The sequence below is a fragment of the Engystomops pustulosus genome, chromosome 4 (assembly GCF_040894005.1).
Source record: "Engystomops pustulosus chromosome 4, aEngPut4.maternal, whole genome shotgun sequence".
In the NCBI taxonomy this organism is placed as follows: Eukaryota; Metazoa; Chordata; class Amphibia; order Anura; family Leptodactylidae; genus Engystomops; species Engystomops pustulosus.
Window position 1 is genome coordinate 160986864 of NC_092414.1, and position 14851 is coordinate 161001714.

Sequence of the window (14851 nt, forward strand, 5' to 3'; positions counted from 1 at the left end):
GGCCCAGTAGGCGATGGTTCATATATAATAGAGTCTTAATTGCAGGAGCATGTTTTAGAAGAGGAACTGAGAAGATTGTACATAGTGTCCTATCTGCAGGCAGCATCTTGTGGAGCAGGAAACACTGGGCAGATTCTATATAGTGTCCTATCTGCAGGCAGTATGTAATTGATTAGTATCAGCAGAGGACCTTTTGCATAGGGCCCTGCCTGTACTGATCAGGCCTACTTACCCAAATTTGATGGACTATAGCTAACTAAAGAATCAGATTAATCAGAAGTCTATTTAGAGTGTAGCTGAGAGGACTGAGTAAAAGCTGAGCAAGAATGACATAAAGATTGCAAGCAGCTACATAGTAAATTTCAACTCACCCCAGGGTGTTTTGTTTAGGTCAGTAATGTCCTATATGATCCAGCTGATAGTTTCGAGACTAGAGAGAATAGTTTCGAGACTAGAGAGAATGTTATGGAGCATATTCTCAATTGCTTTCTGTATCCTGTCTGTCGCAGATATCATAGCAGGCAGTCTGGCCCCATCATCGCAATGACTGCTAAGAATCAAAGATAGAGCCTGCAATACTAAAACCTATAAAAAATGCAGAATATAAGTTACATAGTGCCCAGAAACAGTGCTATCCATTATATACACACTGAGGCACATGTGTCTAATTTTCTTGCCTTTTCTTCTTTATTTTCAACTTTTAATCACACATACAATTATGCAACTTTTTTGCAAGCTTCAAAAATCGCCATTTTTGAGTTTTATGTTTGTGTTTACTGGAATCCAGATGTGAAAGTTGCAACTTTTTCAAAAATTACACTTTTTGGCACAAATTTAAAACTGCTCCCTACCAGCTGTTGAAAATAGCTTTGAGCTGTTTGTGACATTTTGGAGACTTGTTGTGACTTTTGTTAAAAAAAGTCTCAACTCGACTAAAGACCTTGACTCCTAAAATGCCACTTGTATTAATTGAGAAAAAAGATATATATAACTATCAGAAAAACCTAAAAATAAGAAGGTGCACAAAGCCAGCCCTAAGATACATGTGACGCACTGTCATTTTGATTTGAATCAGAACTAAAATAAACTATAGAACTATGTCCTGGTGAAGATGCATTACTATATAAGTGTATGACAAATGTTGCATGATTTATTGTGGAATAATGATCAAACCTCTATGAGCATGGACAGTTCATTTTATAACTGAGCTTACTAGACTAGAGTCGGTCTAGAAGCCCTTAGGACCAGCGTTCAGACATCGCCACCATAGTAGTTTCTTTTTGGATGTCTGCACAATAAAATACAGACACTATAAAGGCTATTCACTTTGTACAATCCATTATTTTTTAGAAGATTCCAGGGACAATTGCAGGTAAGTTATAAGTCTCCCTGTAGTTTTGCCATATGAGAAATTCAGAATTACATGGTGAACAAAAAATTCAACCAGGCTTCCATGTCCAGAAAGATATGTACTTTTAGCATTCTTATCATAGGATCATCTGATTTTTCACCTTTATAATGTATAGTCATATGAAACAACTTTTCAAATGTTTTGTTCAATATATAAGTATATTTTTCTTTCAAGTTTCCCCATAGCCCAAAAATAACAGAATAAAAATTAGGTACCGTATATACTCATGCATAAGCCGAGTTTTTCAGCACAAAAAAATGTGCTGTGAGTCAATTAAAAAAAACTTACATACTCACCCGCCGGCGCCTCGATGCTCCACGCGGCTCCCGGCAGCTCCTCTTCTATTTTCTCTATGCTGTAGTAGCTGCCAGAGACACATCCATGCGATCTGCCGGCGCACACTATGATGCGGCAGTGTGGCCACTGATGACGCCATAGAATAGAAGAGGAGCCGCCGGGAGCCGCATCGAGGATCAGGAGCCACGTGGAGCATAGGGGTGTCGGAGGGTATGTATGTAAGTTTATTTTTTATGTACTGGGCTAGCTGGCTGTATACTACTGGGGGCTGTCTCTATACTACATGGCAGCTGGCAGGCTGTATACTACATGGCAGCTGGCAGGCTGTATACTACATGGCGGCTGGCAGGCTGTATACTACATGGCGGCTGGCTGGCTGTATACTACATGGGGGCTGGCTGTATACTACACGGGGGCTGGCTGGCTGTATACTACATGGGGCTGGCTGTATACTACATGGGGGCTGGCTGGCTGTATACTACTGGAGGCTGTGACCAATACATTTCCCAGCCTCGGCTTATACTCGAGTCAATAAGTTTTCACAGTTTTTGGTGATAAATTTAGGGGTCTCAGCTGATACTCAGGTTGGCTTATACTCCAGATACCCTGTTTCTCTTCAGGCGGACCTCCTGCGGTGCTCCCAGTCTTTTTGATGATTTAGGAGGCAGGTGTAAAAGCCACTGTATAAGGAACATCACCAATCCTCAGCCTCTTGACTGTAGCAGTGTCAGGTCTCCTGACTCATCACAGAGACCGGGAGCATCATGGGAGGCGGAGGTCTGGGCACCACAAAGTGAAATAATGTAAGTTTTATTGTGTTATTCCAGGGCCGTGATTGCCATTTTAAAAAATGATACCTCAGAAAACTCCATATAAGGAGTTGATACAATAGTTTCAGTTTTGAATGTATAATTTAAATTTGAATTTTTCAGTTAATATTTAATACATCAAAATTCTTAAAGCCTTCAATAACAGTTACAAACATTACATTTTTAGACATTAAGTTCAATTCTATTTGCCTGTCCGCCTGATGACCCTTCATTGTTCACTACTTGATCACTTGCAGTTAGACGGCCCTTTTGCAGACTTTTATTTGGACATGGCCATTCATGAGTCAACACAGCTGTGTTAACTGGTAAGGAGGATTCACGGAGAAAACAGCGGTCAAAATAAGATCAGAGAATTTATGACTGCCTCTACTGCGTAGGCCACTTTACATATATATTTATTCCACATATAAACAAAAATTGCAATTTTCCCACAAGTTGTACAAACATTTCAGAAAATGGAGAAAGTAGTTAAAAATGATATAACTTTCAAGTCACCTGTAAATAAACAATACATACTGGCTTTGTATTTTAAGGAAAAAAGAAGGCAAAATGTTAAAATATACTTAAAATATATAAATTAAATTATTAAAGAAAAAATGTTTTCCTTCTTTTTTCTTTTCCCTTTCTTCTTGCTTATTGTAGTGTGTATAAATCAGCTTTCTCACACAGATTGCTGAAAGAAATTGACAGTTTCCAGTAACATAACTCCTTACAGATGGTCACTGAATACACTTAACATATCTACTTAAAAATCTCAATGATGAAGTGAACTATACTCAAGGTATGTAAGGAGTCCAACTTAGCCTCCTTTCTTTATTAACCTACTTTGTATGGACCAGGGCCGGCTCCAGGCTTTAGTGGGCCCCTGGGCGACAGAGCTCTAGTGGGCCCCTTTATGGGCCGCCCTCTAGTAAACACACTGCACCCCCCATCCCCGTGTACACATTCCCCCTCCTGTATACACACTGCCTCTCCTCCCCCTGTATACGCACTGCCACCCCTCCCCCTGTATACACACTGCCACCCCTCCTCCTGTATACACAGTGCCCCTCTCCTCCTGTATACACAGTGCCCCCCTCCTCCTGTATACACACTGCCCCTACTCCTGTATACACACTGCCCCCCCTCCTGTATACACACTGCCCCCCCTCCTCCTGTATACACACTGCCCCCCTCCTCCTGTATACACACTGCCACCCCTCCCCCTGTATACACAGTGCCCCCTCCTCCTGTATACACAGTGCCCCCCTCATCCTGTATACACAGTGCCCCCCCTCCTCCTGTATACACACTGCCCCCTCCTCCTGTATACACACTGCCCCCTCCTCCTCCTGTATACACACTGCCCCCCCTCCTCCTGTATACACACTGCCCCCCTCCTCCTGTATACACACTGCCCCCCTCCCCCTGTATACACACTGCCCCCTCCTCCTCCTGTATACACACTGCCCCCCCTCCTCCTGTATACACACTGCCCCCCTCCTCCTGTATACACTCTGCCCCCCCTCTTCCTGTATATTCCCTGGCCCCTGTAAGTCTCCCCCTCACCTCACTGATGCAGGTCTCTCTGTGTGGTCACTGCTTTCCCCAACATGTCATGTGACCATGACGTCATCACAGCTCCTTCAACCTCTCATGCTGCAGCTCCGGCCGGGGAAAGCAGTGAGTGGCTGCACATGTTCTCATCACGATCTGTGTCCGGAGGACACAGATCGCGATGAGAGAGGGAAGGAACCTCCCGGGCAGCGGGGCAGATGTCCTGCTGACCCGGGGAGATCCGGGGACCCCAGTGGGCCCCTCCAGTACCCGGGGCCCCGGCACTTGCCCGGGTTAGCCGGGTGCTGGCGCCGGGCCTGGTATGGACTTGAGATCGCTTTAAGAAACACTACTAACTATAAAGGAAGAAAAAATAAAATATGAAAAATGCATAACAAAGGTTACTGTTATCACCTGTACCAACTGTATGCTTTCACATTCAGTTTTATATCCAGCCTCAAGTCACCTTATCTTTTTTGAAACTTCTCTGTAGTACTTAGGGCAAAGATAGCCATATGATCAGATAACTTTTTGGTAACAGCCATTATGTGCACCATCTGGCATGGAACTGAGCTGAGCTCCTGATTGAATGGCGTCCATGCCACCGGATATCTATAAGGCACATTGAACCTCCAGATAGATCCTGCAGGTTTGGATCATTTGCTGACACATTATGCACAAATGTATGATATATTCCCCCTACTGTCTCCATGGGGCACATTTACTTACCCATCCGGTTGACGCTACCGATCCAGAATGTCCGACGAGGATTCGGAGCGGCCGCAATTCACGAAGATTGTACGTCCAATTTCCTGCATGTGGCGCTCAGGTCCGCCGGAGTTCACCATCTACTTCCCGGTGCATGTAAGTGCGTGTCTTGCGATACAATTTTGAAAGTTAAATTCCACAGGTTGTCCGACGGCCATGCCCCCAATTTGTGTTGCATGCAAGCCGGCGCCAATGTGCCACAATCCAATCTCGTGCGCCGAAAACCCAGGGTAATTCAGCGCAAAACGGAAAAATTTGCCAAACCCAATGAAAATGCGGCCACGGGACCCTTAGTAAATGTGCCCTAAATGTCTAAATAGTGGCTATGATAAATGTCATGTAAGATGTCACAAGAAACTATTTTGTTTCAAAACAGGAATTCAGATGTGAATTTTCAGGTTTTCAATGGAGATCCCCAAAGTATCACACGTACTTCCATTTACACAGTTGTGCATTTTAAGTAATGTCTTGCTTTATGTGAGGCTTCCAAGACTGAACAGCATGCTATTTGCAAAAAAAAAAAACACTTTGGGATGATAAAACAACATGCAAGTGGGGAAAAACACATTTCTAATGTCCATTAGAAACATGAAGCAATATTGTCCACTTAAAGGACAATTTTGTGGAAATTCACCTTAAAGAGAACCCGTCATGCAAAATAACCCCCTAAACTAAATATATTTTCATAAACTGCCATTAGAGAGTATTGCCTCTATCCCTTCATTGTCCCTCTACATGCCTGTAAACTTAAGCAATGAGGTCCTAAAGCTGTATGCAAATGACCTGTGAAATGTCCAATGAAGCATTAGCATATTCAAGCTGTCCACTCTATTCATGAGTGGGAGGCACAGCCACACCCCCAGTGCTTGACTGACAGCCTGTGTAATGGAGTGAGGCTGTATAATGATGTGCTTCCTGGTGCTGGTGGCCACGCCCCCTGCAGCCTGTGTGTGCATGTGTGTGTGTGTTTAGGAGAGATACAGCAGCTCCAGGCAGCCATGTTACAGCAGAACATGTCAGATTCATGTGTAGCTGATGTCTATGTCTCTCACCTGTGTATTAGGAGGATGCAGCATGTCAGCAGATGCAGCACTGATACCAGCAATACTTTACTATACATTACACACAGACATGAGCAGGGGGAGGAGAGGGGAGGGGTAACAGGGGTAACATCACTGCCTCTGACCATGTGACCAGCCTCATTTACTTGATAAAAAATATGTGATTTTACAATGAATAATGTATGAAATAACTAGATAAAGGCTGGGATGGGATCCTTGTGAGCTGCTCCAACAGGTAGTAGTGACAGGACTAGTGACACAGACCTGATGACAGGTGTCCTTTAAAGGAAATCTACCACTAAAATTAAGCATGGATAAACCAGGGACACTTTCTCATAGATCCAGGCACCAGACTGTGGCAATGTTCTTATATTTGTTATCCATGGCCTCCTTCATTCTAAACTAAACTTTTGCAATTATGCTAATGAGCTTGAGGGGCTCTGAGGGGGTGTTTACAGAGCCCTCCAGTGCAGCATACTGACCTGCTCTGCTCATTGTAATAAACAGTGAAAAATCATTGAGCGGATCTGGAAACACCCCCAGAGTCCTTCAGGCTCAACACCAAAATTTAGAAAATTTATTTTAGAAGAAAGTAGGCCATGGATAATAGATTTAGGAAGATAGCCACAGTCAAAGTGCCGGGATCTATGAGTAAGTGCCCCTGATTTACCATGATCGATTCTGATGGTAGATTTTCTTAGAGAGTGCTAAGTATTTTCTGTGTTTGCATTACTTGGGATAGTCTAGCTCTAGTGTAATTGTGACCCTCAAAGCCCTCGCCCTATATGTATATTCGGGTGCAGCTCTACCGGATGTCTTGTTGCTTATTCAATGATAAGTAATAATAGTTTCAGAGGATCACATGCCTACCAGATGTATTAATCTATCCATTTAATGTTTCCATTTTTATCACTTATTTAAGTGAATTAAATCATTATCCTAAATGTATCGTCTGGGTGCCAGACAAAATTGTGTAGCTACCTATGTCTTGGAGAAGGTATCTCTCATTTTGGATAGAGTTATGCTGCCGTGCCTCAGCATCAGCTGTAATTTCAGAACATGGACACAGTACATTACATCTGTCTAGAGCTGGTCCTGTTGTGTGGCTATGAGCAGCATAGGAATAAGTACGGCTCTAGTCCAAAGCACAGGCTCAAGCATTGCCAAACCAGCCTCGTGCTAGATAAATACCTTGGCCTTTGCGGTCTACCACGGCTAGTGTCCTACATTTATATAACTGTGCAACATTCAGAGAGGATTTTTTTTCTGCTGGCAGAATATAATACGACTCGCTGGAAGAGCAGAGCCAAGAAAAATGTGATCCTGACCCTTTTTTGTTTTTAGTTGTGGAATGTGATGACAGTTGAAACCCATCATGATTTCACATGCTGCCCCCCGAGTCCTCTATGTTACACAAGGGTTTAACAGCCCTCTGTATTATTTTCCAATTATTTTTCAATACTATAGTAATAAAAAAAGAGATATAGCATGTAAGGGGCTCTTCATTTCTTCCATACATCATTGATCGAGAGAGGTGATTGAAATGGACTTAGGGAATTGCTTTTTGCGGCTAGAATACAATGACATAGAAATTAAAGAATTTAATGTCATCACTTCATATCTCAAAGAGGTAAAAACTACAACCCGTGATATGTGATTATTATAAACTGTTCATGATTATGAAGTCTATTACCTTACTACTGAAGTTAATATATGACTCACTAAATTTTTGAAGTAATATCCTAGCATTTACCCCCATATGGGCATATGGACTTTACAGACAGGGATCATCGACTAACACTTGTTAGTGACAGTGTTAGTGACAGGGAACGCTAATGTGTGGCACCAAAAAAACAGGCAAAAAATTGGCAAATGAGCAAGGTCAAAAGAATGGTCCATATATCAAATAGCTATGGCGATGGTGGCACACACACTAGAAGATCAGCGAGCTGCTGACCTCACAGTTTGAGTGATGGCACCACACAGAGTGAGGGGGCCGGAGCCAGAACATCGATGGACAGAAGAGGACCTACCGGGGGGGCGTCGGAAGGTGAGTATACTTGTTTATTTCTTATAGGCTGGGCATTCCTCGTGAGGGGCTGTATACTGGGGGTCGCAGGCTGTATACTAGGGACAGGGGGCTTCAGGCTGTATGCTAGAGACAGGGGCTACAGGCTGTATTCTAGGGACAGGGGACTGCTGGCTGTATACTGGGGGACAGGGGCTGCAGGCTGTATACTGGGAGCAGGGGCTGCAGGCTGTATACTGGGGGGCAGGGGCTGCAGGCTGTATACTGGGAGCAGGGGCTGCAGGCTGTATACTGGCGGGCAGGGGCTGCAGGCTGTATACTGGCGGGCAGGGGCTGCAGACTATATACTGGGGGGCAGGGGCTGCAGGCTATATACTGGGGGACAGGGGCTGCAGGCTATATATACTGGGGGGCAGGGGCTGCAGATCATATATTTGGGGGGCAGGGGCTGCAGGCTGTATACTGGGGGGCATGTACTGGCTGTATACTGGGGCAGACTGGGACCGATGCATTTACTACCCTCGGCTTATACTCGAGTCAATTGTTTTTTCCAGCTTTTGTGTTAAAATTAGCTACCTCAGCTTATACTTGGGTCAGCTTATACTCGAGTATATACGGTAACATCCAATTGAAAAATTATTTATATATGGCAGATGAATTAAATTAAATGTGAATGCCCTGATGGGAAAACCCCTTTCAGTAAATTCTTTGGACCCTATGTTGCACCTATTATCATCAGTTAGTTACTTTAAGAACCTACCTAACTATCTGCAGAGGGTGCTACAGACCTATTTACTGTACATTCCTCATCTGACCATGTATTTACATGGCTACTATAAGACCAATAGCACTATAACAATAAGATAGATTTTGAACAGGAATAATTGGACAAAATGTTACTTTTATATATAGGTATAGCTGATAAAAGAATATAAACAGGATAAAGATTTTATAATATCATTGTAGGTAAAGTGCGTGAAATATTGTGCGTGAATTTAATTCTGTAAAATCAATCCTTACAGGTTCATCCCAGAAGCCTGGTCACCCTGCAGTGTCACCTGTGGTCGTGGTGTACAAGTGAGGGAAGTCAAGTGCCGTATATTACTGACATTTACTCAGACCGAATTAGAATTGCCAGAAGAAGAATGTGAAGAGGAAAAACCTATTGTAGATCGAGCATGTTATCTCCCGCCATGTCATGGTGAAGCAGTGGACCAAGCTGTGGAGCTTCCAGCACAAGAGCAGGATTCGGAGGAGATGTATGACTGGGAGTATATCGGCTTCACAGCCTGCTCTAGCAGTTGTTCCGGAGGTAGAGTCATAGTTTCATGATCCTATGTAAAGAAATGTCTACTTTATGACTTTACCTGATCTAAATCTGGGTAATGTTTGCTAACCTGATATGACTACTTGAAAATTGATATGGACCATTGGGTGACTAGACCAACGTGTTACACATATAATGGAAAGAAGGCCGTTGTTTTTTAACATTCCTGATCCTTTCCTTCTGAAGGAAAGCAAACCACATACCACATAGGTGTCTGGTACAAGATTACTCTTCTTTTAAGAACACATGCACAATACGCCAAGCCAAGTATCCGTGTGTATGGAGGATCAGTGTCTATTGGTCACATGATTTTAAATTTACAATAAGCCCCCAAAAGCAGTCGAAAAAGCCCATTGCCATTATAAGACATAAGTTTTAATTTAATAAAATTAAGTAAAGAAATATACTGTGGGTTGCGCTCAACAAAAACAAAAAGTTAAAGGGGTATTCCCATTACAGAAGATGAATGTCATTCCTTTTATCATGAAAAGTTATACAATTTTCCAATATACTTTCTGTATCAATTCCTCACAGTTTCCCTGATTGCTTGCTGTCATTCTATAGAAAGCTTCTCTGTTTACTACTAGTGGATAGAAATCTGACCATGGTCACACAGGTGCATGGCTCATTATATCACACAGCTCTGATTACTGTCTGTGGTATAATGAGCCATGCACCTGTGTGACCATGGTCAAATTTCTGTCCACTAGTAGAAAACATAGTAGAAACTTTCAATAGAATGACAGCAAGCAGAGATCTATAAAACTGTGAGGAATTACAGTAAGTATATTTGAAAATTTTATAACTTTTTATCATAAAAACAATTACAATAATTTGCTGAAATGGGAGTACCTCCTCAAAGACACATTATGCCTTAGTGTTTTAGAATAATCTGTGAATTCAGAATTAATCCTCAGTATCATAAGATAGGAGCTACTCAGAGCGTTAATTGCTCCCATGGATATAGTGCTCAATGACATTGATGTCAAGCGTATTTGAAATGTGTGAGTCTGTATTTAGATAAACACAGTACATATTTGGAATGTGCACAGGCATTTATTTAGCACATTGGGGCTTATTTACTAAGGGTCCCGTGGCCGCATTTTCGTTGGGATCCCCGACTTTTCTGGGATCGCACTGGGGATTGTGTCGCACGCGATCGGATTGTGTCGCAATCAAGCCGGCTTTCACGCGGAAGTGGGCCACAATCGCACTGGGGATTGTGTCGCACGCGATCGGATTGTGTCGCAATCAAGCCGGCTTTCACGCGGAAGTGGGCCATCGGATGATCCCACGGATTCGGACTAAGTTCGGGATTTAACATTCAAATTTGTGTCGCAAGCAAAGCACTTACATGCACCAGGAAGAAGAAGCTGAACTTCAGCGGACCTGAGTGGGGAGCGACACATGCAGGATATCAGGCGCAGGATCTACGTGGATGTGCCCCATTGAGTCTGTATTTAGATAAGTACAGCAAATTCTCTCTTCTGATATGATTGGTCACATGAGCATGTCAAATCCAATGCAGATAATGGAAGATAAAAAGTCCCCCCCCACCCCCGATTTCCCAAATGTATGATAAGCTATGAGTGCTTATTTTTGCTTCTGATAATTCCATCCCAATGAATCCCCAAAATCATAGGGACAAATTCCATATTGCTCTAAATATACATTTTGCAGCTACAGATGTCACCGTGTTCGATTGGTAGTGACTGAATGACAGATTAGGGTACAGTAATAATAAAATAAATACCTAGTATGTGCATAGCTATATTAGGGGACTGATGAAGAATAAATGTCCTGATTTATCTTTCATACACTTTCATATATAAGGGGTTGTGAACAGAGTGGCTCAAGGGAACCAGTTGTTCCTTAAAAACCAATTATTAGTTTTTTTATAGAAATAACTTTAACTTTTTTGCTGATAAGATAGTGGGGAATTTAGCCAAAGGGCTCAACATGGATCAAAATTGTTAATCTTGGTACAAGAGGTTCTAATTTATCCAAAATGCAGTACAAATGGGATTTACGTCCCTTCATTCTTAAATGACTGATTATTTTTTCCTTCATTATTTATGGAGTTATTTGTATTCTTTTTATCTAGGTAGACAAGAAGCCATAGCCGCCTGTCTCCATATCCAGACGAAGCGAATTGTGAACAACTCTCTGTGTGACAGCTCAATGCAGCCACCTGCAATGAACAGAGCCTGTAATACCAAGCTGTGCCCTCCAAGGTACTGTCTGCAGGGGGGGGGCATCACTTGGTCTGAATGACATAATTTATAGTGTAAGCAAAATCCTTGGACTGATGAGTTTATCTTATTCATATCTGATGATTTTAACCCCCAGATTAGGAAACCGATACACAATGTCATAGGATATTAATGGTTGTGTGTTGCACAAATAGTATGGTTTAGTGTAGTCAGGCCCCATCCAAAAAAAAAAGAGTCCAGTTTAGAGCAAATCAATGGGACAATATGTGAAATGATAGAAACCTTGTTATGAATATGTGGCTGGAGGTTTATTTATTTTGAGTGTGCTCCCTCACAATAAAATCCTCTGTTGGCCTCATACTCTTGGACCAACTACATTTACCTTTTTTATAAAATGAAATAATAGCTGCAACTAAAACCTAAGGGCCAGCGCTAAGAATTTGGCAGTATATTAAAACCTAGAATATTTTGATTTCCAGGTACAATGTTCTGTACAAAACACTCAAGAAATTAAGAAGTAAAATGAAACGGTTTTACGTAAACCTACTTCTTAATTGTATTGCAGTAAATGTGAACATGCTGTGCCACTGAACTAGTTTGGCTTATGAATACTCCACTTCTGTTATTCAAGTCGCCCCCTTGGTATTCACCCTTTAACCCCTATACAGTAATATGTTCTTTGCTGCACTAAGTGACACCAAAGTCAGTAGACAGTGTTCTGTTTAAACAGTACAACTGGCAGAAGATGGGGCAGAAAGAACATGTTTAGATACCGAAACAAATGGAGGACAAGAAACTTAGCACACGTGCACAGAAACTATAATACTGTCTCACTGGGCATGTAACAGTAGAGTATTACCTTAAGGCAGTGATTTTCAACCTGTGTTGAGTGTGCCGCGGGGAAAGTTCCCCGAACTATGGTGCCCCTGTGTAGCTGTGCCGCTGCGCCCCCGTGTTTCTGCCCCCATACTTACCTACAAGCCCCGCGTCGGCGATCCGCCCATCTTCTGTAGCTCCTGCACTGCGCGGCCCATGTCACGTGACTGACGCTACCTGACGTCAGGTCGCATAAGTCACGTGACCAGAGGCGTGCGGTGCAGGAGCTACAGAAGGTGAGCGGATCGCCATTAGGAGTGAAGGTACGCGGAAGAACACATCAAGGGTAAGTATATAAGGTTATTATTTGTATAGGGAAGGAAGCTAGGGTCTTTTTTTATTAGTAAACGGAGGCTGGGGCTTTTTATTAGTTAAGGGGGGCCTCTAGGGCCTTTTAATTAGTTAAGGGGGGCCTCTAGGGCCTTTTAATTAGTAAAGGGGGGCCTCTAGGGCCTTTTAATTAGTAAAGGGGGCCTCTAGGGCATTTTAATTAGTAAAGGGAGGCCTCTAGGGCCTTTTAATTAGTAAAGGGGGGCCTCTAGGGCCTTTTAATTAGTAAAGGGAGGCCTCTAGGGCCTTTTAATTAGTAAAGGGGGGCCTCTAGGGCCTTTTAATTAGTAAAGGGGGGCCTCTAGGGCCTTTTAATTAGTAAAGGGGGGCCTCTAGGGCCTTTTAATTAGTAAAGGGAGGCCTCTAAGACATTTTAATTAGTAAAGGGAGGCCTCTAGGGCCTTTTAATTAGTAAAGGGAGGCCTCTAGGGCCTTTTAATTAGTAAAGGGAGGCCTCTAGGGCCTTTTAATTAGTAAAGGGAGGCTGCTAGGGGCTCTTAATTAGTAAAGGGAGGCTCCTAGGGTCTTTTAATTAGTAAAGGGAGGTCGCTAGGGTCTTTTAATTAGTAAAGGGAGGCTGCTAGGGGCTCTTAATTAGTAAAGGGAGGCTCCTAGGGTCTTTTAATTAGTAAAGGGAGGTCGCTAGGGTCTTTTAATTAGTAAAGGGAGGCCGCTAGGGGCTCTTAATTAGTAAAGGGGGGCCTCTAGGGTCTTTTAATTAGTAAAGGGAGGCCGCTAGGGTCTTTTAATTAGTAAAGGGAGGCCGCTAGGGTCTTTTAATTAGTAAAGGGAGGCCGCTAGGGTCTTTTAATTAGTAAAGGGAGGCCGCTAGGGTCTTTTAATTAGTAAAGGGAGGCCGCTAGGGGCTCTTAATTAGTAAAGGGAGGCTGCTAGGGTCTTTTAATTAGTAAAGAGAGGCCGCTAGGGTCTTTTAATTAGTAAAGGGAGGCCGCTAGGGTCTTTTAATTAGTAAAGGGAGGCCGCTAGGGTCTTTTAATTAGTAAAGGGAGGCCGCTAGGGGGTTTTTATTAGTAAAGGGAGGCCGCTAGGGGTTTTTTATTAGTAAAGGGAGGCCGCTAGGGTTTTTTTTATTAGTAAAGGGAGGCCGCTAGGGGTTTTTTATTAGTAAAGGGAGGTCTTTTAGGACTGTTTTAGTGTCATTTTGTGCTATTTTGGTTGTTGGTGTGCCCCAAGATTTTCTAAGTATAAAAAGTGTGCCGTGGCTCAAAAAAGGTTGAAAATCACTGACTTAAGGGCAGAGGAGATTTGTTGGGGATTATTTCTGGGCATCATCATGTTTCCTCAAATAGATAGGGAGTGCACACATGCCCTACATTTGGACCCAGAGACCATTAGGCAGCAATGAGTGGAGAAGCTAGTGGCCACAGGTCATGTTTTAGTACTAAAGTACTTTGCAATTACACACCATGGGGGTATTTTATCATTAGGCCAACTCATTGGGACAACTCTAAGGGGGTCATTTATTTTTATTTTTCTTCCTTTTTTCTGTCTTTTTTTAAGACTCTTTTTGGCACATTGCAATTTTTGTGCCTTTTTGAGGACATTTTGAATTGTCCAACGGATATTTGTTTATTGTCAATAATACAAATATATTTTCTACTCAAGATGTGCTAAATGGTGCAAATTGACATTTCAAATTGTCTAAAATTTTTGACATTTTTGGACGCAAAAATCTCCAGACAAAACCATAAATAAGGAAAACTTAGAAAATGGAATCAAATGAATTTAGACATTTGTGTGGCATTTTTGAGGCATTTGTAACAAATGTCTCAAAAAGAGATCTGAAAAAAAACATTTAACACAAAGAAGTGAGATTGATAAATTACCACAGTAGCAGATGGAACAGACATCAGAGATAAGACAAGTAACCCCCTATGTCTGTCTTTGGAGCTCTGCTGCCCGTCCAATTTATTAAAGTGGCTTTGGCCCTTTAATAAATGTTCTTATGCTCTACTTGCTGTCAAAAAAGACAAAAAATATTCAAAAGTCCCAGTACATACATCAGCAGAGGACTGCATTGACTTAGCAATTTTTATACTACTTATTTGAAAAGTCCTAGGTCTCAGGTCTGACTCATGAATCTGACTTTGCACTAACAGTTGTTCTGTGTTAAAGGGGTATTCCCATCTGGGCATATACATTTAATTAAATT

The 14851-nt window shown here is 42.4% G+C and overlaps 1 protein-coding gene across 1 annotated transcript in view; it reads left to right on the forward strand.

Annotated features, from left to right (window-relative positions):
- ADAMTSL3 (ADAMTS like 3) overlaps window positions 1-14851 on the forward strand; it is a 332874-nt gene that overhangs the window by 254310 nt on the left and 63713 nt on the right. The window contains exons 16-17 of the mRNA XM_072148344.1: window positions 8955-9244; window positions 11364-11493. Of these exons, the coding sequence (XP_072004445.1) occupies window positions 8955-9244; window positions 11364-11493 (420 nt within the window). The remainder of the gene's footprint in view (window positions 1-8954; window positions 9245-11363; window positions 11494-14851) is intronic.